At 37.4% G+C, this 24159-nt stretch overlaps 3 protein-coding genes across 3 annotated transcripts in view; 1 reads left to right on the top strand and 2 right to left on the bottom strand.

The window, feature by feature from the left end:
• The window catches only part of LOC129673050 (olfactory receptor 4F17-like), a 12022-nt gene extending 5965 nt beyond the window's left edge, over positions 1–6057 (top strand). Inside the window, exons 4-5 of the mRNA XM_055602717.1 lie at positions 928–960; positions 6043–6057. Coding sequence (XP_055458692.1) covers positions 928–960; positions 6043–6057 — 48 coding nt within the window. The remainder of the gene's footprint in view (positions 1–927; positions 961–6042) is intronic.
• A 615-nt stretch (positions 6058–6672) lies between these two features.
• LOC129673037 (olfactory receptor 4K13-like) lies at positions 6673–7602 on the bottom strand. The gene has a single exon (XM_055602710.1). It carries the CDS (start codon positions 7600–7602, stop codon positions 6673–6675), a length of 930 nt encoding a protein of 309 aa, XP_055458685.1.
• Positions 7603–22169: 14567 nt separating this feature from the next.
• On the bottom strand, positions 22170–23111 carry LOC129674151 (olfactory receptor 4K14-like). The gene has a single exon (XM_055604044.1). It carries the CDS (start codon positions 23106–23108, stop codon positions 22170–22172), a length of 939 nt encoding a protein of 312 aa, XP_055460019.1. The 5' UTR covers positions 23109–23111.
• Between the last annotated feature and the right edge of the window lie 1048 nt (positions 23112–24159).

Below are 24159 nucleotides of genomic sequence, written 5' to 3'. Positions count from 1 at the left end.
TATCTATCTATCTATCTATCTATCTATCTATCTATCTATCTATCTATCTATCTATCTATCTATCTATCTATCTATCCATTATAGTTTATTCACTTTGTATCCCTGCTGCGGAAGGCTCCCTCATCTCCTCCCAGTCCCAGCCACCCTCCCTCTTCTTACCCTATGCCTTTTCACTAGTCCCCTGATAAGACCGCCTCCCTTTCTAACCCTAGCCTATCAGGTCTCAGTAAGGCTGCCTGCACCATCTTCCTCTGTGGCCTGGGAAGGTTGCACACCCCACCCCCAGCGGGAAGTGATCAAAGAGCCTGCCACTAAGCTCAGGTCAGAAACAGGCCCTGCCCCCATTACTAGGAAACCCACTTGGAAATTGAACTGCCTAAGTCGGGCTTACTCTGAGCAGGGGGTTTAGGTCCTCTCCATGCATGGCCCTTGTGTTTAATTGCTGAGTAGTATTCCATTGTGTAAATGTACCACACTTTCTGTATCCATTCCTCTCTTAAGGGACATCTAGGTTGTTTCCAGATTCTGGCTATTACAAATAAAGCTGCTATGAATATAGTTGAATAAATGTCTTTATTGAATGGTGGGGCATATTTTGGGTATATTCCTAGGAGTGGTATAGCTGGATCTTGAGGTAGCACTATTCCTAATTTTCTGAGAATGCTGGTGGGAATGTCAATTCGTACAACCACTTTAGAAATCAATCTGAAACTTTTTCAGAAAACTGGGAATAGTGCTACTTCAAGACCCAGTTATACCCCTCCTGGGCATATATATCCAAAAGGTGTTCGACCATACAACAAGGACATTTGCTCAACTATGTTTATAGCAGCTTTATAATAGCAAGAATCTGGATGACAACCTAGATGTCCTTCAACGGAAGAATGGATGCAAAAACTGTGGTACATTTACAAAATGGAATACTACTATACAATTAAAAACGAGGAAATCATGAAAATTGTGGGCAACCGGATGAAACTAGAAAAGATCCTAGAAGGTATCCCAGAAGAAGCAGAGAGACATACATGGTATGTACTCTATATTATATAGGATAAACATACTAAAATCTATAGGTGTATAAACACTTTCTAGTTGTCCATAGGACTGGTTTTAAAATTGCCTATTGATGAAAAGTAGTTAATATTCAGTTTTTATAGAGAATATCACATATAATCTTTTTTAATTTATATTAATTACACTTTATTCACTTTGTATCCCCATATTTCTCTCCTGCCGCCCCTCAAAATCCTTCCCTCCTTCCCCCTTCTCCATGCATGCCCCTCCCCAAGTCCACTAATAGGGGAGGTCTTCCTTTCCTTCCTTCTGATCCTAGTCTATTAGGTCTCATCAGGAGTGGCTACATTGTCTTCCTCTGTGGCCTGATAAGGCTGCTCCCCCCTTAAGGAGAGATGATCAAAGAACAGGCCAGTCATTTCATGTCAGAGACAGTCTCTGTTCCCATTATTATGGACCACACTTGGACACAGAACTGCCATGAGCTACATCTGTGCAGGGGTTTTAGGTTATCTCCATGCATGGTCCTTGGTTGGAGTATCAGTCTCAGAAAAGACCCCTATGCCCAGATTTGTTTGTTCTGTTATTCTCCTTGTGGAGCTCCAGTCCTATCCAGGTCTTACTATTTCCCACTTCTTTCATAAGATTACCTGCATTCTGCCAAAATGTTGGCCATATTTCTCACCATCTGCGTTAATACCGTGCAGTGTAGAACCTTTCAGAGGCCCTCTGTGGCAGGCTCCTGACTTGTTCCCTGTTTTCTCCTTTTTCTGATGTCCATCCTCTTTGCCTTTCTGAATGGGGATAGAGCATTTTAGCCAGAGTCCTCCTTCTTGATTAGTTTCTTTAAGTGTACAGATTTTAGTAGGTTTATCCTATATTATATGTCTAATATCCAATTATGAGTGAGTATATACCCTGTGTGTCTTTCTGCTTCTGGGACAGCTCATCAGGATGATCCTTTTCAGCTCCTATCATTTACCTGCAAATTTCATGATTTCCTTGTCTTTAATTGCTGAATAATATTCTGTTATGTAGATATACCACAATTTCTGTTTCCATTCCTCAGTTGAGGGGCATCTGGGTTGTTTCCAGCTTCTGGCTATTACAAATAAAGCTGCTACAAACATGGTTGAGCAAATGTCCTTATTGTCTACTTGAGCCTCTTTTGGATATATGTCTAGGAGTGGTATAGCTGGATCTTGAGGAAGCACTATTACTAATTGTCTGAGAAAGCGCCAGATTGATTTCCAAAGGGGTTGTACAAGTTTACACTCCTACCAACAAAGGAGGTGGGTTCCCCTTTCTCCACAACATCTCCAGCATGTGTTGTCACTTGAGATTTTGATCTTGGCCATTCTGATGGTTGTAAGGTGAAATCTCAGGGTCGTTTTGATTTACGTTTACCTGATGACTAAGGACACTGAGCATTTCTTTAACTGTTTCTCTGCCCTCTCTCTCCATATCTCTTCAACATAGTTCTTGAAGTCCTAGTTAGAGCAATAAGACAATTAAAGGAGACCAAGGAAATACAAATTGGAAAGGAAGATGTCAAAGTATCACTATTTGCAGATGACATGATAGTATACCTGAGTGACCCCAAAAATTCTACCAGAGAGCTCCTATAGCTGATAAACACCTTCAACAAAGTGGCAGGATACAAAATTTACTCAAAAAAAAATCAGTACCCCTCCTGTATACAAAAGAAAAAACAAAAACGGCTGAGAAAGAAATTAGAGAAACAACACCCTTTACAAAGGGCATAGCCACAAAGCCACAAATGACATAAAGTACCTTGGTGTGACCCTAATGAAGAAAGTTAAAGACTTGTATGAAAAAAAATTCCAGTCTCTGAGGAAAGAAATAGACGATATCAGAAGATGGAAAGCTCTCCCATGCCCATGGCTTGGCAGGATTAACATAGTAAAAAATGGCCATCGTACCAAAAGCAATCTACAGATTCAATGCAATTCCCATTAAAATACCAACACAATTCCTTACAGACCTCGAAAGAAAAATTCTCAACTTCATATGGAATAACAAGAAACCCAGAATTGCTAAAACAGTCTTCTACAATAAAAGATCTTCTGGAGGTATCTCCATCCCTGATCTCAAGCTAAAAACTGCTTGGTGCTGGCATAGAAACAGAATGGTGGATCAATGGATCTGAACAAAAGACCCAGAAATAAACCCACACACTTATGGACACCTGATTTTTGACAAAGATGCCAAAACCATACAATGGAAAAAAGATAACATCTTCAAAAAATGATACTGGTCTAACTGGATGTCTACATGTAGAAAAATGCAAATAGATCCATACTTATCACCTTGCACAAAACTAAAGTCCAAGTGTATCAAAGACCTCAATATAAAACCAGACATGCTAACCCTGTTAGAAGAAAAATGAGGAAGAGCCTGGAACTCATTGGCACAGGAGACAACTTCCTGAACAGAACATCAACAGCAAAGGCTTTAAGAGTAACAATCAATAAATGGGACCTCATGAAACTGAAAAGCTCCTGTAAAGCAAAAAACACTGTCATCAGAACAAAACGACTACCTACAGACTGGGAAAGGATCTTCACCAACCCTATATCTGACAGAGTGATAATATCTAGTTTATATCAAATAATCAAGTAATCCAATTTAAAAATGGGGTACAGACCTAAAGAGAGAATTCTTGATCGAAGAATATCAAATGGCAGAGAAACACTTAAAGAAATGCTCAATTTCACATATACTCTTAAAAAGCTTTCTCCCCTACCAGTGGACTGGGGAAGAGGCATGGGACGGCAGGATTGGGAGGGGACGAGGGAGAGGACTACAGCTGGGATACAAAATGAATAAATAGTAATAAATTTAAAAAAATTTAAAAAAGCTTTCTGTGCCCTTGTCTTTCCAAAGTCAAGTAACCTATATGGAGCAAAGAATTCTAATTCTAATTCTAATTCAATCATCCATTGATGAATGTGGGCTATTTCAATTAAAGGCATTAAGTATGGTGAATTGAACATAACACATAACCACTGCTTAGAGAAACCCTATATAAACAATTAATACAAAAGTCCTCTCCAGGGAACCCTCCTCCATTGCTGGTGGGAATGTAAACTGGTACAACCACTTTGGAAGTCAATCTGGTGCTTTCTCAGACAACTAGGAATAGTGCTTCCTCATGACCCAGCTATACCACTGCTAGGCATATACCCAAAATTTGCTCAAGTACACAATAAGGACATTTGCTCAACCATGTTTGTAGCAGCTTTATTTGTAATAGCCAGAACCTGGAAACAACCCAGATGTCCATCAATGGAGGAATGGGTACAGAAATTGTGGTATTTTTACACAATGGAATACTACTCAGCAATCAAAAAAGAGGAAATCATGAAATTTGCAGGCAAATGGTGGGATCTAGAAAAGATCATTCTGAGTGAAGTATCCCAGAAGGAGAAAGACAAACATGGAATATACTCATTTATATAGACCTAAAAGATATGATAAACATAATGAAATCTATACACCTAAAGAAGATAATCAAGAAAGCAGACATGGGGTATGATGATCAATCCTCATTTAGAAAGACAAATGGGATATGCATTGAACGTATGACAGGAGTCTACCGCAGAAAGCATCTGAAAGACTCTACCTAGCAATGTTCCAAAGTAGATACTAAGACTCATAACCAAACCCTCGGCAGAGTGCAGGGAATCATATGAAAGAAGGGGAGTTTGATGTGGAAAGGATAGGAGCTCCACAAGGACCAAACATATCTGGGCACAGGGTCTTTTCTGAGATGGACACTCAACCAAAGACCATGAGAGGATAAAACCTAGAACCTCTACTCGGATGTGACCCGTGATAGCTCAGTAATCAATTGGTTTCCCATAGTAAGGGGAACAAGGACTATTTCTAACAGGAACTCAATAACTGGCTCTTTGACCTCCCAAGGGAGGAGCAGTCCTGTTAGGCCACAGAGGAGGACTTTGCAGCCAGTCCTGAAAATACCTGACAAAACAGAGTCATATGAAAGGGGAGGAGGTCTTCCCCTATCAGTGGACTTGGAAAGGGGCAGGGAGGAGACAAGGGAGGGAGGGTGGGATTAGGGAGGGAATGAGGGATACAGCTGGGATAGAGAATTAACAAAATGTAACTAATGAGAAAAATAAAATTAAAAAAAATAAAAAACAATTCTAGGGACATTTTGTAAGATACTGAATAATTTTTATGAACATATTATTGAATTATATGATTTACTTAACATTAATTTTTTTGAAATTTAAACAATGTCTAATAAGCCTGGCTAAGCTGTTGACATTGTGACAAAACACTGTCATTTACTGTATTCAAGATTAAGAACTATACAATCAAGTCACAAAAATAAATTCATAAAGCAATCAAAAAAATGTCCTCTCCAATCTGACTTGGAGAAGACATAATTAACCTCCAACATATGTAAAGTATTTTTAATATTATAATAATTATTATAATATTTAAATAATTAATTAGAACACAGTCCTAATGGAGATTAAATTTCAGGATATTATACAATATTAAATACACAATGTTAAATAAATTATCAATTATTATGACACTTTATTTGTTTGATTAAAAAGATACAAAGTAAAGTTTACTGCTATTCCTTGTGAAGTTTATCACTTTGTTCATTTATTTAAATGTTTCTGTCCACCAAATTAGTGCTTTGGAGGTAGCTGGGATAAGGCAAATTGATGATGGCCAATTGGTAAAGGAAGTGAATGACTTGGAGCATGTATTGATGCACAGAATAATATGCAGGTAAATTTTACAAAGATTTTATTCACAAAAATAAAGATATGTGTTTGGTCAATAAGTGACAAGTTAAATTTTATTAGAAACAAATAGTTCAATGACTTTAAAATTGTATTATTAAGATCATTCATATTTAGATTTTAAGACAAAGGATTCACAATCTGTTGCTGGATGACCAATAAACGTTGTAACCTGCTCAAATTTTATAGCCCTTCTGTTGAGACCCATTTTATTTCTTAGCATAACACCTGTTAGCACCTGATATAGCTTTTAGCTTATCAGAAGTCATTTTGTCTCCAAGTCTCCATTTTTAATATGTCTCTATGGTTTCATTTCTCAAACTTGTATACCTTGTTACCTGGATGCTGTATGAAGTCCCCCAACTTCAGAACCAACCAAATTAAAGATCATCTAGAAATTCTTTGTCTAGCTACTCAAAATGATATAACATTGCTTTCTAATCTGGATACCTGATTGCATTTTTGTTACCTGGTTGTTACCTAGTTGTGGTTCATTTCCTACACTTGGTTATATTTTTGTTATCTGGTTGCTAGTTGGTTGCAGTTTTTCTTAAAAAAATCTGCTTTAGGAGTAGGCTAATGTCATAGTCTGGCTCCAGAGTCCAGATTATGGTCTTGGCCAGTTCTCTGTTTAGTGTAAAATAAAGCCATGTTGATTTGAGTCTGGTATCTGAATGGTCAGTGAGCAGCTATTACTGAACCCACAACAATGTCATGTCCTTTAGAAATATATTATTTCCATATGGTGATATTGGTTAAACACATACTGTAGTTCCTAATTTTAAAATCTGTTTCATAGAGTCAGTCTCATTGTTTAAATAATGAGTTGATGTTTCTGCATATTAAAAATTTACTTCAGGACCAAAAAGTTGTTAATGAACCTTTTCATAGCATTTTTCATCTCTTTATTTCTCAGTGTATAAATAGCTGGATTTAGGAGAGGTGTGAAAACAGAGTAAAATACAGCAAAAAATTTGTCCAACCAGGTGATATTGAGGGGCCACACATAGATGAAGATGCAGGGCACAAAAAATATCATCACCACTGTGATGTGGGCAGTGCACGTGGACAGGGCCTTCGATGCCCCAGCTTTAGAGCTCTGTCGTACAGTGATTAGGATATATGTGTAAGACATGAGCAACAGAATAAAGCAGGTTACAGCCACAACCCCACAGTCAGCATTCATTAGTTTATTTAAATCATGTGAATCGATGCAGGCTAGCTTGATTACCAATGGCATGTCACAGAAAAAACTGTCTATATCCCTAGGGCCACAAAAAGGGAGCTGCACAATCACTGCTATGTAACTTATACCATGTATAAAGCCAATTGTCCAGGAAGTCAGCACCAACCCAGTACATCTTTTCCGGTTCATGATGGTAAAGTAATGGAGTGGCTTGCAGATGGCCACATAGCGGTCATAAGCCATAACCACCAACAGCACCATTTCTCCTGCAGCGATGCAATGGGAAAAGAAGACTTGGGACATGCAGCCTGCAAAGGAAATGGTTTTGTTTTCCCTGAGAAAGTCTGTGATCATCTTAGGAGTAGTGTTTGAGGAAAGCCACATATCGATAAAGGACAGATTGGCCAATAGGAAGTACATGGGGGAATGCAGGTGGGCATCAGTGGTGATTAAAACCAGGATGACTATATTTCCAGAAACAATGAAGACATAAAGCATTAAAAATATCACAAAGAGTAAGGTCTCAATATTCTGTGAGTGGGCAAGTCCCCAGAGTATAAATTCTGACACTACAGACTGATTGCCTCCATCCATTTTTTCAGTATGTCCTTAAAAATAACCTGCAAAGAAAGATTATCAACCAGTCTATTTTCTTCATGGAACTTGACATTCACCTTAAAATTTACCTGAATAAAATAAATAGAAATATAAGCCAAATGTGAGAAATCTAAGCCTATACATTGCTGCCCAAAATAGAGGGGGATTTTTACCCAGCAACATGGCTGCTCTGGCAACGACCTTTTAGGTGTATGCGATCTGGCTAAAATACAGCCAAGCTCTGTATTACAGTATGCTCTGGCTAGAATACAGACACACAATTGGTATACATCCTGAATCCCAAACAATGCAGGTAAAGTTACTTTATACAAGTAAATAGACATGTTTGAAAGTGACATTTAATTGAGGTGTAAACGAAGTAACAAATCAGAGAAAGATTTGACTGAATGAGTCAGAGTTAGGATACACACAACTCCCAGAAGATCAGGACAGGAAAGAGAGGTGCTTAAGAGCACTGTAGCAAGAGAGGATTTTTACAGTTTCTTACCAGGACAGTTTTACAGAGCCAGGTTGCAGAGAGAACAAGCTAGACACAAGTGAAGACAGAATGAGCCAGGGAATAAGGGACCATATGATTAAAACATACTGCTAGAATTAGAGGACAGGCAGAGCAATTCAGTCAGAACGAAGAGAAGCCAGTTTGAATCAATCAGCTTGGAGAGGAGTTTAGGTCAGAACAACTAAGTGTACCAGCCTTCAATGTTTCAGAAAAAGCTAAAAACAAAACAACAGAAAAAACAAAACAAAACAACAACAAAAAAAACCACCTTGGTTCTTATCTCTTCCCTTCATCTGAGAAAATAAAAGCAATATTTATATCAAAGTGAAAGTTAGAATAACTGTGGCTCCTCTGTTAACATCTGCTGTAGCCTTTAACATATTAGAAGCCATTTTGCCTCCATGTCTCCTTTTTGATCATAAGGTGAAATTCAGTTCAATTTCTCAGGCCCACATGCCTGAGACCAGGATACAATTTAATAGTTCAATATTTACTGCTTAAAATAAAACAATACCTGATAAACTCATATTCTGTTTGAGTTAAGGATAAAAACATCCCGTTATGTTTCTTATTTCCAGAAAACTCCCTTATCCTAAATTCCAGCCACTCAGCTGGAAGTGCTTCATTTAGCTTCCTAGATACAACATAATACACTTGGAACAAAATAGATTATGTTTATCTGATCCAAATGATGTAATTCTATCCCAACCACCCCCACCTTCCCACACACACTTTCTATACCTAGTTACCTGGTAACAGTTAAAAAAAAAAAAAACTGCCTTAGAAACAGAATGGCATCATACCCTAGATCCTGAGTCCAGATTATGGCCCTGAGCAATCAGTGTTTGTTCAGTGTTAAATAAACTTCCATCAATCTCAGTCTGGTGTCTGAGTGGTCAGTGTGCAGCTATTCTTGAACAAGCCGCCAAGAGCAACTTACCCAGAAAAGAACGATCAGGAGTGACTGGTATACACCTGCTCTCTCAGGAAATTGTTCCTACAGGAAAGCAATGAAGAAAGTAAAACAGCAACATGAAAGCATAAAAATGTTTGTAGTTTCTTTTTTTTTTTTTGGACAAAAAAATATATTTAATCACTAGCCTCCATCTACATGTTCTAATTTACAATAGCTTTAGAAGCCAAACTGCTTCTTTTTTTTAATTTTTTATTAATTACACTTTATTCATTTTATATCCCCCCATAAGCCCCTCCCTCCTCTCCTCCCCATCTCACCCTCCCTCTCCTTTCTGTATGCATGCCCCTCCCCAAGTCCACTGATAGGGAAGGTTCTCCTCTCCTTTCTGGTCTTAGTCTATCAGTTCTCATCAAAAGTGGCTGCATTGTCCTCTACTGTGGCCTGGTAAGGCTGCTCCCCCGTCAGGGGGAGGTGATCAAAGAGCAGGCCAATCAGATTATGTCAGAGGCAGTCCCTCTTCCCATTACTATGTAAGCCACTTGGACACTAAACTGCCATGGGCTACATCTGTGCAGGGGTTCTAGGTTATCTCCATGAATAGTCCTTGGTTGGAGTGTGAGTCTCTGGGAAGTTCCCTGTGTTCAAATTTTCTTGTTCTGTTACTCTCCTTGTGGAGACCCTGTCCTCTCCAGGTCTTACTATTTCCCACTTAATGGCCAGAATTTGTCACTTGCACTGATAGAATATTACCGTTTGGGGTATCATGTATAATTATTTCATTGAGTATTAGTAGAATTATTTCTGCGACATCAAAAAATTAAAATTTTAGCTTGAAGTTATAAATTAGATGCTGGCAAACTTAGAGGGTAAGTATACAGGATGTCATGTAAGATATACACAGATATCATGTTCAAATGTACAAAACAGATTTGTGTTTATTCATTAATAAATGTGTATCCTGGGTGTGGTGGTGCATGCCTTTAATCTAAGCACTCAGGAAAGCAGAGGCAAAAGGATCACTATGAAGTCAAGGGTATCCTGGTCTACAAATTGAGTCCAGGGCAACCAGGTTACACAGAAAAACCCTGTCTACAAAACAAACAAACAAATAAACATATGTCATCAAATCTATTTATTCAACTAAACTGATTAACAAATATTATCTCAAATACCTATAGGAATATATTGACCAAAGCACAAGGCAAATCATATTCAGACCTGAGCTCTGAAAGTGACAGTTCAATTTTAGAATTAGAAAATATTGATCTCCAATTGTATAAACTAAACTTTAGAGCCCTTAGAATTTGAAATATTGTTGTTTTGACATAAATAATATATCTACATCCTATCACCATCTATCATCATCTTATCAGTATATTTTTTCATTATTTCACTTGTTTACTGATTATTTATGTGGTTGTAAAGAAAAGAATTTGTCACCTAAACATGTAAGCATAGCTGTCTTTCACTGCCAGCCTTGGATGAATTAAAGTTATCCTCTCAGTGAGCAGCAGTTATTCACCTCAAAGCCCAGGCAAAACATTTATTTTGATATAATAGACAATACTCAAGCCAGATGGTGAATAGTCATTGCCCATTTTCTTCTGCCTCTGGTGGTGCTTTTCAACTTACGGGTCTCACTTTATTCTAGGGCAGATAAACAATGAAACCCCTGATGTCATCTCCAGAATTATTTTACATTCCTGTTTTCTGTGGACTCAGAAGGATGGAGTATGGATGAAAGACAAAAATTTATGAAAACATCAGGTAACACATCCATCTGCTGGAGAAACATGATGAAGGTAAGTAAACACACACTCCTTACAAAGATATGCCAAATATCTAAAGAGAATACATGGCTTATACAGTGAAGAGTTCCCGTTCCTTGGATTTTTTTCCATGTGTCACAATGTTCAGATCAATCAACTTTTGGGGGACACTTTTATTATTTCTTTTCTTTTCTAAGATTATAATATAATTAAGCTGCTGCAGTGCACACCTTTAATCCCAGCACTTGGGAAGCAGAACTGGTAGATCTCTTGAGTTTGAGGCTAGCATGGTCTACATAGTGAGTTCCAGGATATCCAGGGCTACACAGTGAAACCCCTTCTTAGTTCCCCCATTCCTAAAAAAAGATGGTAATATATATTTATCCCTTTCCTTCTCTCTTTCTAGTTTCTTCCAAATACTCTTCACTTTCACATTCAGGGCTTCTGTAAGTATGTTCGTTTTTACATAAAAATGTACATACATACATACATAATACATAATGTGTTACATGCAAACTGTGCTTATGTATGTGCATAAGTATATATACATATGCATGTTCCTCTACATCAACTGCTCAGTATGTACGATGTTCCAGGGGGTTATGTTTTCAGGGTTGACCATTTGGAATCGGAGAACCGTTGTATTCTTTCCATGGGAAGTCTATTCTCAAACTCTCAGTAGTCCTTAATTGTCTGTGACTTTTTGTTGAGGCCTGCTGGGCATTTCTCCATGGTACAAAAGACTGTGCCATGTCTATTGGTGCTGAGTTTATTCATTTCACTTTTGGCAATCATTGTATAACTGTGCCACTAATAAAAATAATTACTGAGAGAGCATTCATTTACAGAGCTGCATCAGACTATCTTTTGGAACCTCTGCTGCAAAGTAGAACCAAGTTCCAAGTAACGCCTATTAAATTGTCTCTTAGTATTAAAGATATAGGACACGATTGTTATAAGACCTCTGTGAATGTAAAAGTCTTACACCTGCTTTCCAATAGGTAGTACTATGCATTATCAGACCTGTTTTAATGATATTATTCAGAATTTTTGTTCCACATGATAATCGAGAAGCTAGTAAAAATGGTGCCAGATATTACAATAGCTTAAATAATATCACATACTCAATTTAATGTGTTGTGAAAATACAGAATAAAATATACACACAGGAATTAAGCTAATCTGAGATCCAAATACAATGATAGATAAGTTATTTTCTTTAATCATATTTCCTAGCGTAACTTGAAAGAATGGTGTTCATGATTTTGATATTCATCTGAACTCTTTGTATAGGGTATTAATGCTGAGATATGTGTGTTTACATTTATACATATGTATTTAGATTTGAACTTATTTATACATACATACACATACATACTTATAGATATTTACACACAAACATAAAACTTCAAACCTTTCTGTAAAATATTTGCTACCTACACTTTTCTTAAGTTGGCATATACCTATTCTGCAATTATTAAATATATAAATGTAAAAGGCACATTAAATAAGCAATTGTTTTAGGATCATAATAACCACTTCATCCTTCTCATTTCTTTCTTAATACCTATAAATATTTTAAGAGATCTAATTAAACACAACAATCTATTAAAGCATCATTGTAATTCTTGCATCTAACTTAGCAATGATTCTTCCAGATTATGTAATGGTGGCTTACACATATTAAATATAAAAAAATAAATGAACGGAAACATACTGAATAATCTTTCTAAGAGTCAAAATGCAAACTATTCATTTTCTTCTATTTTCAGTGTTGTCTCTGTATTGATTGCCCTTCTATCAAAAGAGCTAAGCTTTGTAATAGTGTCAGTATTTGTATTCTGTACACACTTACAGATGTAATCAGAGCTATACGTAGATACCATATGATAGACTCTGAGGGCTGGAGAGGCATACTAGTAGCTCTTAATAAATACTTTAAAGCAGATTGATTGTTCTTGTGTTTTGTTGCTGGTTTTTTTTTTTTTTTGGTTTGTTAGTTATATGTATATTTCACTTTTAAAATATGTTTTTAATGAAAGTAGCTCAGTAACCAATTGGTTTCCCATAGTGAGGGGAACAAGGACTATTTCTAACAGGAACTCAATGGCTGGCTCTTTGGCCTCCCCACCCCCCAAGGGAGGAGCAGTCCTATTAGGCCACAGAGGAGAGCTTTGCAGCCAGTCCTGAAGATACCTGATAAAACAGGATCGAATGAATGGGGAGGAGGTTCCCCCCCCCATCATTGGACTTAGAAAGGGGCACGGTGGAGGTGAAGGAGGGAGGGTGGGATTGGGAGGGAATGAGGGAGCGGGATACAGCTGGGATACAGAGTTAATAAAATATAACTGATAAGAAAAAAATAAAATTAAAAAAAATAAAAGTAGAATTTCATTTTACCTCCTTCTTTTTCTTCCTCAAACTGCTTCCAAGCCCCATACTCTTCCTGTGCTACTTCCCAAGTGGCTAGCCTGTTTTTCTTTGATTCTTATGGACACATATGGGTGTGTGTATTATACGCATGAAAAATGCATGTAAATACAATAAGTTGAGTCCATTTTTATTGTTGCATATAATTTCATGGCTGACCACTGGGCATTTGCCAACAAAGAAGGGGGCTCACTCATGGAGAGACTAACTTTTTCCCTAGAAAACAGTAATTGGCAGAATTTTTAAATCTGATTTTTCACAATTCACACTTAATTTGATTTCATTTCTCATGTTATTTTTATGCTAAAAAAAATCATCTACTCACCACTCTTTGATTTAAAAAAAAAATATGTTATCCAGTTAAGTGGCAGGGGATATTTGGACAGTATCAGCTTTTATGGATTCTCAGGTACAGAATGGTCTTCTGATGTAGACATGAGCACACATAAAATGGGAGGGATGAAGAAAAACATTAATTGGTATCTAAAAATAAGGAGACAGAAAACAATCTCAACTTCGCACATAGTACATATTAGTAATAAGAGGTAACTAGAATTATTTTAAGAATTGCCACACACAAAAAAAAATATCAGAGAGATGAAATGACTTAATAAACTCACAATTTTCTTTTTGATCAGATTTTCTTCCCATCGGATATGTGCTTATGAAGCCATCCATGTTGTGTAGAGACAGTCTTCCCCACATCTAGACCTATATTCACGTCCTGAAATTGCCCCATGGGTGAAATTCACCTGTTGCGTGTTCTGATCAAAATGAGAACTGTGGAATAATTACCTTGGATTTCTCTTAGGAATTTCTCTGTTAAGACCGATACGGAGTATTACGTATTTGTGCAAACAGAAAGAGATGACCTTCCTGCTACTTCTCTCAGCCTTAATGATGTTAGATAACTTTTCACAAAGAGCCAGCCACTGAGTTCATGTCAGAGACAGTCCTTGTTCTCTTTACTAGGAAACCCCTTGGACACTGAGCTGCCATAGGCTACATCTGTGCAGGGGTTCTAGGTTAGCTCCATGCATGGTCCTTGGTTGGAGTATCAGTCTCAGAAAAGACTCCTGTGCCCAGTTTTTGTTTGTTTGTTTGTTTGTTCTGTTGCTCTCCTTGTGGAACTCCTATCCCCTCCAGGTTGCTCATCTCCCCCCTTCTTTCATAAGAAAGAACTGCCCAAAGTATGGCTATGAGTCTCAGCTTCTGCTTCCACACCCTGCTGGGTAGAGTCTTTCAGAGGACCTCTGTGTCCTATTCTCTTTTTTCTCCCTCTTCTGATGTCTATCCTGTTTGCCTTTCTGAATGAGGATTGATCATCTTACCAAGGGTCCTCTTTCTTGCTTAGCTTCTTAAGGTCTTTCATTGTACAGGATTCTTTTAGCTATTCCATTTTTGTTTTTGTTTTTGTTTTTTTCATATGAAGTTGAGAATTGTACTTTAATGTCTGTGAAGAACTCTGTTGGTATTTTGTTTGGGATTTCATGGAACATGTAAATTGCTTTTGGTAGGATGGCCATTTTTACTATGTTGAGCCCACAGATCCATGAGCATGTTAGGTCTTTCCATTTTCTGATATCTTCTTCTATTTCCTTCTTCAGAGACTTGAAGCTTTTTCATACAAGTCTTTTACTTACTTTGTTAGGGTAACACAATTCCATCTTACACCCATAACAATGGCTGAGATAAAAACTCAAGTGACAGCAGGTGCTGGCAAGAATATGAAGAAAGAGGAATACTCCACTATTGCTGGTGGGAATAAAAACTTATACAACCACTTTAGAAATCCATCAAGCATTTTCTTAGAAAACTGGGAATAGTGCTACTTCAAGACCCAGCTATACCACCATACAAAAAAAGATGCTCCACCATACAACAAGAACATTTGCTCAACTATGTTCATAGCAGCTTGAGTTATAATATCCAGAATTTGGAAACAATATAAATGTCCTTCAACTGAAGAATGGATTAAAAAAATTACACCCAAAAAACATAGGATATAGATAATGTCACAACAAAAGATTAAAAGAAAATAAGCAATGAAACACAGTAACACCACCAGCCCCACAATAAAAGAAACTAACATTCATTGGTCACTATTAACTATCAACATCGATGGACTCAACTCTCCAATAAAACCACACAGAGTAACAGATTGTTTGCAGAAACAGGATCCAATATTCTGCTGCATCCAAGAAACACACCTCTGCAACAACGATAAACACTACCTCAGAGTAAAGGACTGGAAACATTATTAAAGTTGAAATCAGTCGCAACACCTCAATAGTGGGAGACTTCAACACTCTACTCTCACCAAGGAAAATCATCTAGACAGAAGCTAATTAGGGAAATAAAGGCACTTACAAAGGTCCTAACAGATATCTACAGAACTTTTCATCCAGATTCAAAAGAGTATCTCTTCTTTTCAGCACCACATGAAAGCTTCTCCAAAATAGACCATATAGTTGGTCACAAAAAAAAGCCTCAAAAGATACAAGAATATTTAAAGAATCCCTTGTATCTTATCTGACCAACATGGACTAAATATGCTCAAGTACACAACAAGGACATTTGTTCAACTATGTTCATAGCAACTTTATTCATAATAGACAGAAGCTGGAAACAACCCAGATGCCCCTCAACTGAAGAATGGATACAGAAATTGTGGTAAATTTGCACAATGGAATACTACTCAGCAATCAAGAATGAGGAAATTAAGAAATTTGCAGGCAAATGGTGGGATCTAGAAAATATCATCCTGAGTTAGGTATTCCAGAAGCAGAAATACACACACAGTATATAGTCACTTATAAGTGGATACTAGACCTATAAGATAGGAGAACCATACTAAATTCTGTACATCTAAAGAAGCTAAACAAGAAGGAGGACCCGGGGTAAGATGATTAATCCTCACATAGAAAGACAAAGGGGATGGACATTGGAAGTAGGAGAAAACAAGAAACAGGACAGGAGCCTACCATAGAAGGCCTCTGAAAGACTCTACTTAGCAGTGTATCAAAGCAGATGCTGATACTCATAACCAAAACTTGGGCAGAGTGCAGAGAATCATGTGAATGAAAGGAGAGTTAGTAAGACCTGGAGAGGACAGGAGCTCCACAAGGACCAAATATATCTGGGCATAGGGTTTTTTTCTGAGACTGATTCTCCAACTAAGAACCATTCATGGATATAACCTAGAACCCCTGCACAGATGTAGCCCTTGGCAGCTCAGTATCCAAGTGGGTACCCTAGTAAGGGGAACAGGGACTGTCTCTGACATGAGCTCAGTGGCTGGTTCTTTGATCTGCCCCCACCCCCGAGCAAGAAGCATCCTTGCTAGGCCACAGAGGAGGACATTGCAGCCAGTCATGATGAGACCTGATAAACTAGAGTCAGATGGAAGGGGAGGAGGACCTCCCCATCAGTGAACTTAGAGAGGGGCAGGGAGGAGATGAGGGAGGGAGGGTGGGATTGGGAGGTAATGAAGAAGGAGGCTACTGTAAATGTAAGGAAGAAGTAGGCAAATAAATGTAATATAATAAATAAAATTTTAATTAAAAATTAAATTTTTATGATAAAATAGAAGAGCACTGATGATTAAATCATTATGCAATGCTAATATATATCCAAATCTTCCTGTACCCTTAATATTGTTATGATTAACTAATTAACAATAATATTAACTATGTTGATTCCTATGGACAGTGTTGATAGAAATATTTTATGAACCAAAATAATTAAAGCAAGTGTCTTACTTAAATGATTTTTAAACATAGTAACTTAATGAATGGAACTAATCTCCCAGGCAACTTACGTTTTGCTACAGAGAGCCAGGAACTTGCATTGTGTCCTCACAATGCATTCATAGGTTAGCTTGCTAAAAGAAGTAGCAATGACATAGGACTAAAACCTGATAACACTGTGAGATGGCACTTAGTATCATACAGCATGTAGCCAGCATCCCTCTTCATTGTTTATACCCATAAGAACAGAAATCTAGGATACTGCTTTTTATGCTGGAAGATCAGAGAAACTTCATGTTTCTTCATGATTTAGTTTCCTGTTGCTAAAGAGTTCTCTTTTCCTTTCTTACTTCTTACTGAGAATTGCAATATCTTTCTCTAAGAATATAATATCTTGTATCTTAGTTTATTACCTTAAGGTAATATATCTTGAGAAAATACATTCAGAAGAGAAAAGATCGATTTCAGCTCATGGTTTCAAAATTTCCAGTATGTAATTAATTTTGATCCATTTTGAGCTTCTGTTGTCTGGTGGAACAGAGCTACTTATACCATGCCAGCCAGCAGAGAGTCAGGGTAAGAGGGATGGATGAATGGAAGAAGGAAGGAGTGGAAAGACTGAGAGAAAATGAAAAGATATAGTCCTCACAGGCATTTCCCCAAGATTTCATGCTGTTCAATAAAACGCTACCTAATAAGTTTCTATCACCCCAGTATATACCATCAAATTATAAACACATCTTCTTTCCAAAGCTCTTTATCTGTCAAACAAGGCTTTATCACATGAAGGAGATGAGTACAGCATCAAGGACAGTAATGAAATAAAAACTCTGGTTTCTACCATCTAGCTTAAGAAATAGGGCAACACAAGCAACACAAAACCCCATAGTATCACTGTCCTGAAGTGTTAATTATCTTTTTCTTATAGCGTTACCAGTCCCATGTACCATGCATATAAGTCGTGGTTTGATTGCCATTATTATAGCATTTCACATATTGAAGCAGGGGTTACATTTTGGCTCTTACAATACATGGTTGTCCTTGTTTGTGAATTCTGTTTTAAAAACACAGTGTTTCTTGAGGAATCAGTATTCCTGATTGTCTGAGAAGGGGCCAGATTGATTTCCAAAGTGGTTGTACATGTTTACATTCCCACCAGCAGTGGAGAAGGGTTTCCCTTTCTGCACATCCTCTCCAGCATATGTTGTCACTTGAGTTTTTTTATTTTAGCCATTCTGATGGGTGTAAGGAGAAATCTCAGGGTCATTTTTATTTGTATCTCTCTGATGGCTAAGGATGTTGATTGATACCCCCCTCCCCCGGGTGAAGGAGGAACAGCCTTGCTAGGCCACAGATAAGACATTGCAGCCAGTCCTAAAGATTCATGATAAGGTAGGGTTAGATGGAAGGGGAGGAGAACCTCCCCTATCAGTGGACTTGGAAGGGGACAGAGAGGAGATGAGGGTGGGAGGGTGGGATTGGGAGGGAAACAAGGAGGGGTTAAGGCTGGGATACAAGTAAATGACCTGTGATTAAAATAAAAAAAAATAAAATTTAATTTAAAAATATAAAAACACAGTGTTTTATGGAAGAAAGGGGGTGTAGAATGACATGGATGGGTCAGGAGTACCAGAAAGAGACCAACAAAGGTAAAACATCTGAGGCCAGGGGTTCCTGCAGAGACTGATGCACCAAGCAAAGACCGTGCATGGAGAGGACCGCAACCCTACTCAGATGTAGCCTCTAGGCAGGTCAGTCTTCATGTGACCCAATAAGGAGAGCAAGATCTGCCTCAGTCATGAACTCAGTTGCCTTCTCTTTGATCAGTTGCTTCTGGTGATGTGGCCTGGCCAGGAAGAGGGTCCAGTCAATCCTCATAAGATTGATAGATTAGGGTCAGATGACTGGGGAAGAGAACTCCTCGTTTCAGTGGACTAAGGGAAGGGGAAACGGGAAGAACGAGGGATGGTGGGACTGGGAGGAGTTGAGGGAAGGGGCTACAATATGGATATGCAATGAATAAATTATAAAAAATAAATAAAAATGAACAGTGTTTTTAGAAAAAAATTAAGAACAATGTTTTGATATATTTATATTCCATGAAATAGTCTTAATAAGCAAGCTAATGAAAATAGCAGATATTTATGTAAACAGATATTTTTTTAGTTATGTACGTACTAAGAACAATTCTGAATCTCTATACCATGTAAGTAAATAGAAAATGTACAATATTGTTAAAAGTATGGAAATGGAGTATCCTGACCTGGTAATTTTTGAGTAACAAACTCTACCAGGCCCCAGTCCATATAGCCAGATATGGTAAGAGACCTGTAGAATTCACCCAATATCCTCTTTCCCAAAATCAATGTCAAATGCAGGATCAGAGTCCTCCCTCTTCATTCATCTTGCCCCAGAATTTTGATGAAACCTCTAGCTCACTGTCCTTCCTTTTGCCATCAGTCTAATGGGCTAAAAAATTCATTTTAAAAAATAAACCAACAAATGAAATCTAGATGTCAGCATCCTATCACAAAACCACAATTAATATTAAAATATCACCTGTCAAACAATTGTCAAAAATATAAAAATTGTTCCCAACTATTTGGAAACACAAAAATTGTCAAAGTGTTCCTGAGTAAAACAAAAAGTGTTCTTTGGATTATTATACATGAGATCAAATTCTACCATAAAGCCATAGTTATCAAAACAGCATGGAAATGGCATGATTGTTACCACTGTATAAATGAATAAAATACAGTAGAAGATTTTGACTCAAGTCCACAAGTTACAGTGACCTAATTTTCAACAAAGGTGACAAAATAACATTTATGAGAAAGACAGAATCTTCAACAAATGTTGTCAGGAAAATATTATTTCTATATAAAGAATAAAATTAAATCCTTATCTCTGATCTTTTGAAAAAGTCAACTCCAAATAAAATAAATGTAAAATCTGAAACTATTAAACTGTTTGATAACTATGGAGTTTAACCAACTTTACAGTATCAACTATAAATTCTGTCCTGTGAAAGGGGCATCCAAAGTATAGGTGGCTCCCCTACCAGACTATTGCTATTATTGCCATTGCACACTTCTTGCCAGATAAGTTTGTATTTTCCTGTGATGGTCTAGAGCTGTGAAAGACTATTGGAGTCATTTCTTCCTCAGTGCTCTGAGCAACTGTTAGCACCATGAATAGTATTGAATAGGAGGCAATCTCCAGTCAATTTGGGATTGAGTTCTCTATGTCCTGAAACCAAAGTATGTTGTTCATTCATCAACAGGGTCTTTGCACATAGCTATAGTGGGCAAACAAAGGCAAAAATCAAGACTGTGGGTTATTTTAGACATCTCTGCAGCATCACTGATCAACAGCAATATATATAAATATATATATAATATCCTTAAAAATATGTTTTTAAATGTATTGTGTATTAACCACTGAATCAAGTACAGTAGTTTTAATAATTAGTCTATTAATGCATGCATTCCATATGTGAGTAAATTTCATAATATTATACAACACTGATAATAATTTAAAGAATAAGTTTTAGTACAAGATTGAGATAACTTTTAAATCTAATTATTCTTTATTCATGCATTTGATTATGATACTTTATTTATTTGATTATTAAAAACACAAATAAAGTTCACTTCTATTTATAGTGAAGTTTATTACCTTGTTTCATCATTTCTTAATTTTTTCTGCCCACCTCATTAGTAATTGTGAAGACACCCTTGATTAAGACATAAGTGATAATGTTGGCCATTTCGCAAAGGAAGTAAACAATTTGGAGCATAAATGGTTGTATACAGATTTATACTTGGGTAAAATTTATTAATATTTTAGTCAAAAAATTAAATATATGAATTTAGTCAAAAGTGTTTAGTAAAACTTTATTAAAACGTAGAATAGTTCGATGACATTCTTGTATGGAAAGATAATTAATATTGAAATTTTATGGTGAAGGATTCACAGTGTTCTTATGGTTGATTAGTAAATGTCATTTTATATTTTAATATTTTAAAAAGAATATGACATTTGCTCAGCCATGTTTGTAGCAGCTTTATTTGTAATAGCCAGAAGCTGGAAACAACCCAGATGCCCCTCAACTGAAGAATGGATGCAGAAACTGTGGTACATCTATACAATGGAGTATTACTCAGCAATGAAAAATAAGGAAATTATAAAGTTTGCAGGTAAATGGTGGGACCAGGAAAGGATCATCCTGAGTGAGTTGTCTCAGAAGCAAAAAGACACGCATGGTATATACTCACTCATATAAACATACAACATAGAATAAACCCACTAAAATCTGTACATCTAAACAAACTAAGCAAAAGAGAGGACCCTAACTAAAATGTTCTATCCTCATCTTGAAAGGCAAAGAGGATGGACATCAGAAGAAAAAGAAAATAGGAAACAACCTCGGAACCTGCTACAGAGGGCCTCTGAAAGCCAGAAGAAAACAGGAAACAACCTTGAAACCTGCCACAGAGGGCCTCTGAAAGCTTCTGCAGTATAGACTGTCAAAGCAGATGCTGAGCCTGATGGCCAACTGATGGGCAGAGTGAATGGAATTTTATGTAAGAAGTGGGAAACAGTAAGAGCTGGAGGGGACGGGAACTCCACAAGCAGAGCAACAGAACAAGATAATTTGAACACAGGGAACTTCCCAGAGACTCATACTCCAACCAAGGACTATTCGTGGAGATAACCTAGAACTCTTGCACAGATGTAGCCCATGGCAGTTCAGTGTCCAAGTGGGTTACATAGTAATGGGAAGAGGGACTGCCTCTGACATAATCTGATTGGCCTGCTCATTGATCACCTCCCCCTTAGGGGGGAGCAGCCTTACCAGGCCATGGTAGAGGACAATGCAGCCAATTTTGATGAGAACTGATAGACTAAGATCAGAAAGGAGAGGAGAACCTCCCCTATCAGTGGACTTGGGGAGTGGCATGCATGCAGAAAGGGGAGGGAGGGTGGGATCGGGAGGGGAGGAGGGAGGGGCTTATGGGGGGATACAAAATGAATAAAGTGTAATTAATAAAAAATTTAAAAAATATATCTCTATTGAAGGCTTGGTAGAAATTCTAAACAGAAACAATATTTGCTGCTTTTAAACCTTTTTAATTCAGTCAGTCTTATGTGAAGAAATCAGTACACATTTCTAAATATTAGAAATTTTCTTTGGTACATAGAAATTTGCCTATGAACCTTTTCATGGCATTTTTCATCTCTTTATTTCTCAGTGTATAAATGGCTGGATTTAGGAGAGGTGTAAAAACAGTGTAAAATACAGCAAGAAATTTGTCCAACCATGTGATACTGAGCGGCCACACATAGATGAAGATGCAGGGCACAAAAAATATCATAACCACTGTGATGTGGGCAGTGCATGTGGACAGGGCCTTAGATGCCCCATTTTTAGAGCTTTGACGAACAGTGATAAGGATATATGTGTAGGATATAATCAACAGAGTAAAGCAAGTTACAGCCAGAACCCCACATTCAGCATTCATTAAAGTATTTAAGTCATGGTAATCCATGCAAGCAAGCTTGATTACCAGTGGCATGTCACAGAAGAAACTGTCTATATCCCTGGGGCCACAAAAAGGGAGCTGCACACTCACTATCAGGTAACTTATACCATGTATAAAGCCGGCAGTCCAAGAAATCAACACCAACCCAGTACATCTTTTCAGGTTCATGATGGTGAAGTAGTGGAGTGGGTTGCAGATGGCCACATAGCGGTCATAAGCCATAACCACCAACAGCACCATCTCTCCTCCAGTAATACAATGGGAAAAAAAGACCTGGGAAATGCAGCCTGCAAAGGAAATGGTCTTGTTTTCTCTGAGAAAGTCTGTGATCATCTTAGGAGTACTGTTTGAGGAAAGCCACATATCAACAAAAGACAGGTTTGCCAACAGGAAGTACATGGGAGAATGGAGCTGGGGATCAGTGGTGATTAAGGTCAAGATGACAGTATTTCCAGACACAATGAACAGATAAATAATCAAAAATATCACAAAGAGTAAGATCTGAATATGTTTTGAGTTGGTAAGTCCCCAGAGTATAAATTCTGACACCACAGACTGATTGCCTCCATCCATTTTACTCAGTATGTCCTCAGAAATAACCTGCATAAAAAAGAAAGATTATCAACTAAAGGTATGAATAGGTTACTTACTTTGAGAATTAAGTATGCAAAATGTAAATAGAAATCTAAGCCAGAGTGAGATTGCTGCCCAAAGTGAAAGCTAATGCATCCATCATAAACAACTCTTCAAGAAAAGTTGAACAAACAGATAATACAATACTGTTTTTGGAAGCATGTGTAATGATATCATTGAACATTAGTAAAATAATATCTAGGAAATCAATAACTTAAAATTTTTGCTTAAAACTAAAGTATACAGTGGGAAAAACTCAGTGAAAAAGAATACAGAATGCCATATGAGATATACACAGATATCAAATTGAAACATTAAACCAGGTTCAAAGTTATATGTAAAGCTGCTTCCCCCTCAGGGGGAGGTGATCAAAGAGCAGGCCAATCAATTCATGTCAGAGACAGTTTCTGTGCCCATTATTAAGGAACCCACTTGGACACTGAACTTCCATGGGCTACATCTCTCCAGGGGTTCGAGGTTATCTCCATGCATGGTCCTTGGTTTGAGTATGAGTCTCAGAAAAGACCCTTGTGCCCAGATTTTTTGGTTCTGTTGTTCTCCTTGTGGAGCTCCTGTTCCCTCCAGGTCTTATTATCTCTCTCTTCTTTTATAAGATTCCATGTACTCCACCCACAGTTGGCTATAAGTCTCAGCATCTGCTCTGATACCCTGAAGGAAGACAATGCAGCCACTCCTGATGACACGTGATCAGAAGGAAGGGAAGGAGGACCTCCCCCATGAGTAGACTTGGGGAGGGACATGGGTGAAGAAGGGGGAGGGAGGGTGTGAGTGGGAGGAAATGGGAGAAGGAGGTGGGGGGATATGAAGTAAATAAACTGTAATTAATAAAAATAAAAATAAAGAAAAAAGAAAAGTCATATGCAGTTCAACCTTGGCACTAGAAAAGATTAATCTTAAATTGCATAAACTATATATATATATATATATATATATCATATATATCTTATATATCTTGCAACAATTATATTTG

Source organism: Psammomys obesus, unplaced genomic scaffold (assembly GCF_907164565.1).
Source record: "Psammomys obesus unplaced genomic scaffold, mPsaObe1.curated_primary_1811, whole genome shotgun sequence".
NCBI classification, from domain to species: domain Eukaryota; kingdom Metazoa; phylum Chordata; class Mammalia; order Rodentia; family Muridae; genus Psammomys; species Psammomys obesus.
The sequence above is the reverse complement of the archived record's forward strand: the minus strand, read 5'-3'. Positions and strand labels throughout refer to the sequence as shown.

Excerpts from the sequence above, each read along its gene's own strand:
- LOC129674151 (XM_055604044.1), bottom strand. The coding sequence starts at position 23,108 with ATGGATGGAGGCAATCAGTCTGTGGTGTCAGAATTTATACTCTGGGGA.
- LOC129673037 (XM_055602710.1), bottom strand. The coding sequence starts at position 7,602 with ATGGATGGAGGCAATCAGTCTGTAGTGTCAGAATTTATACTCTGGGGA.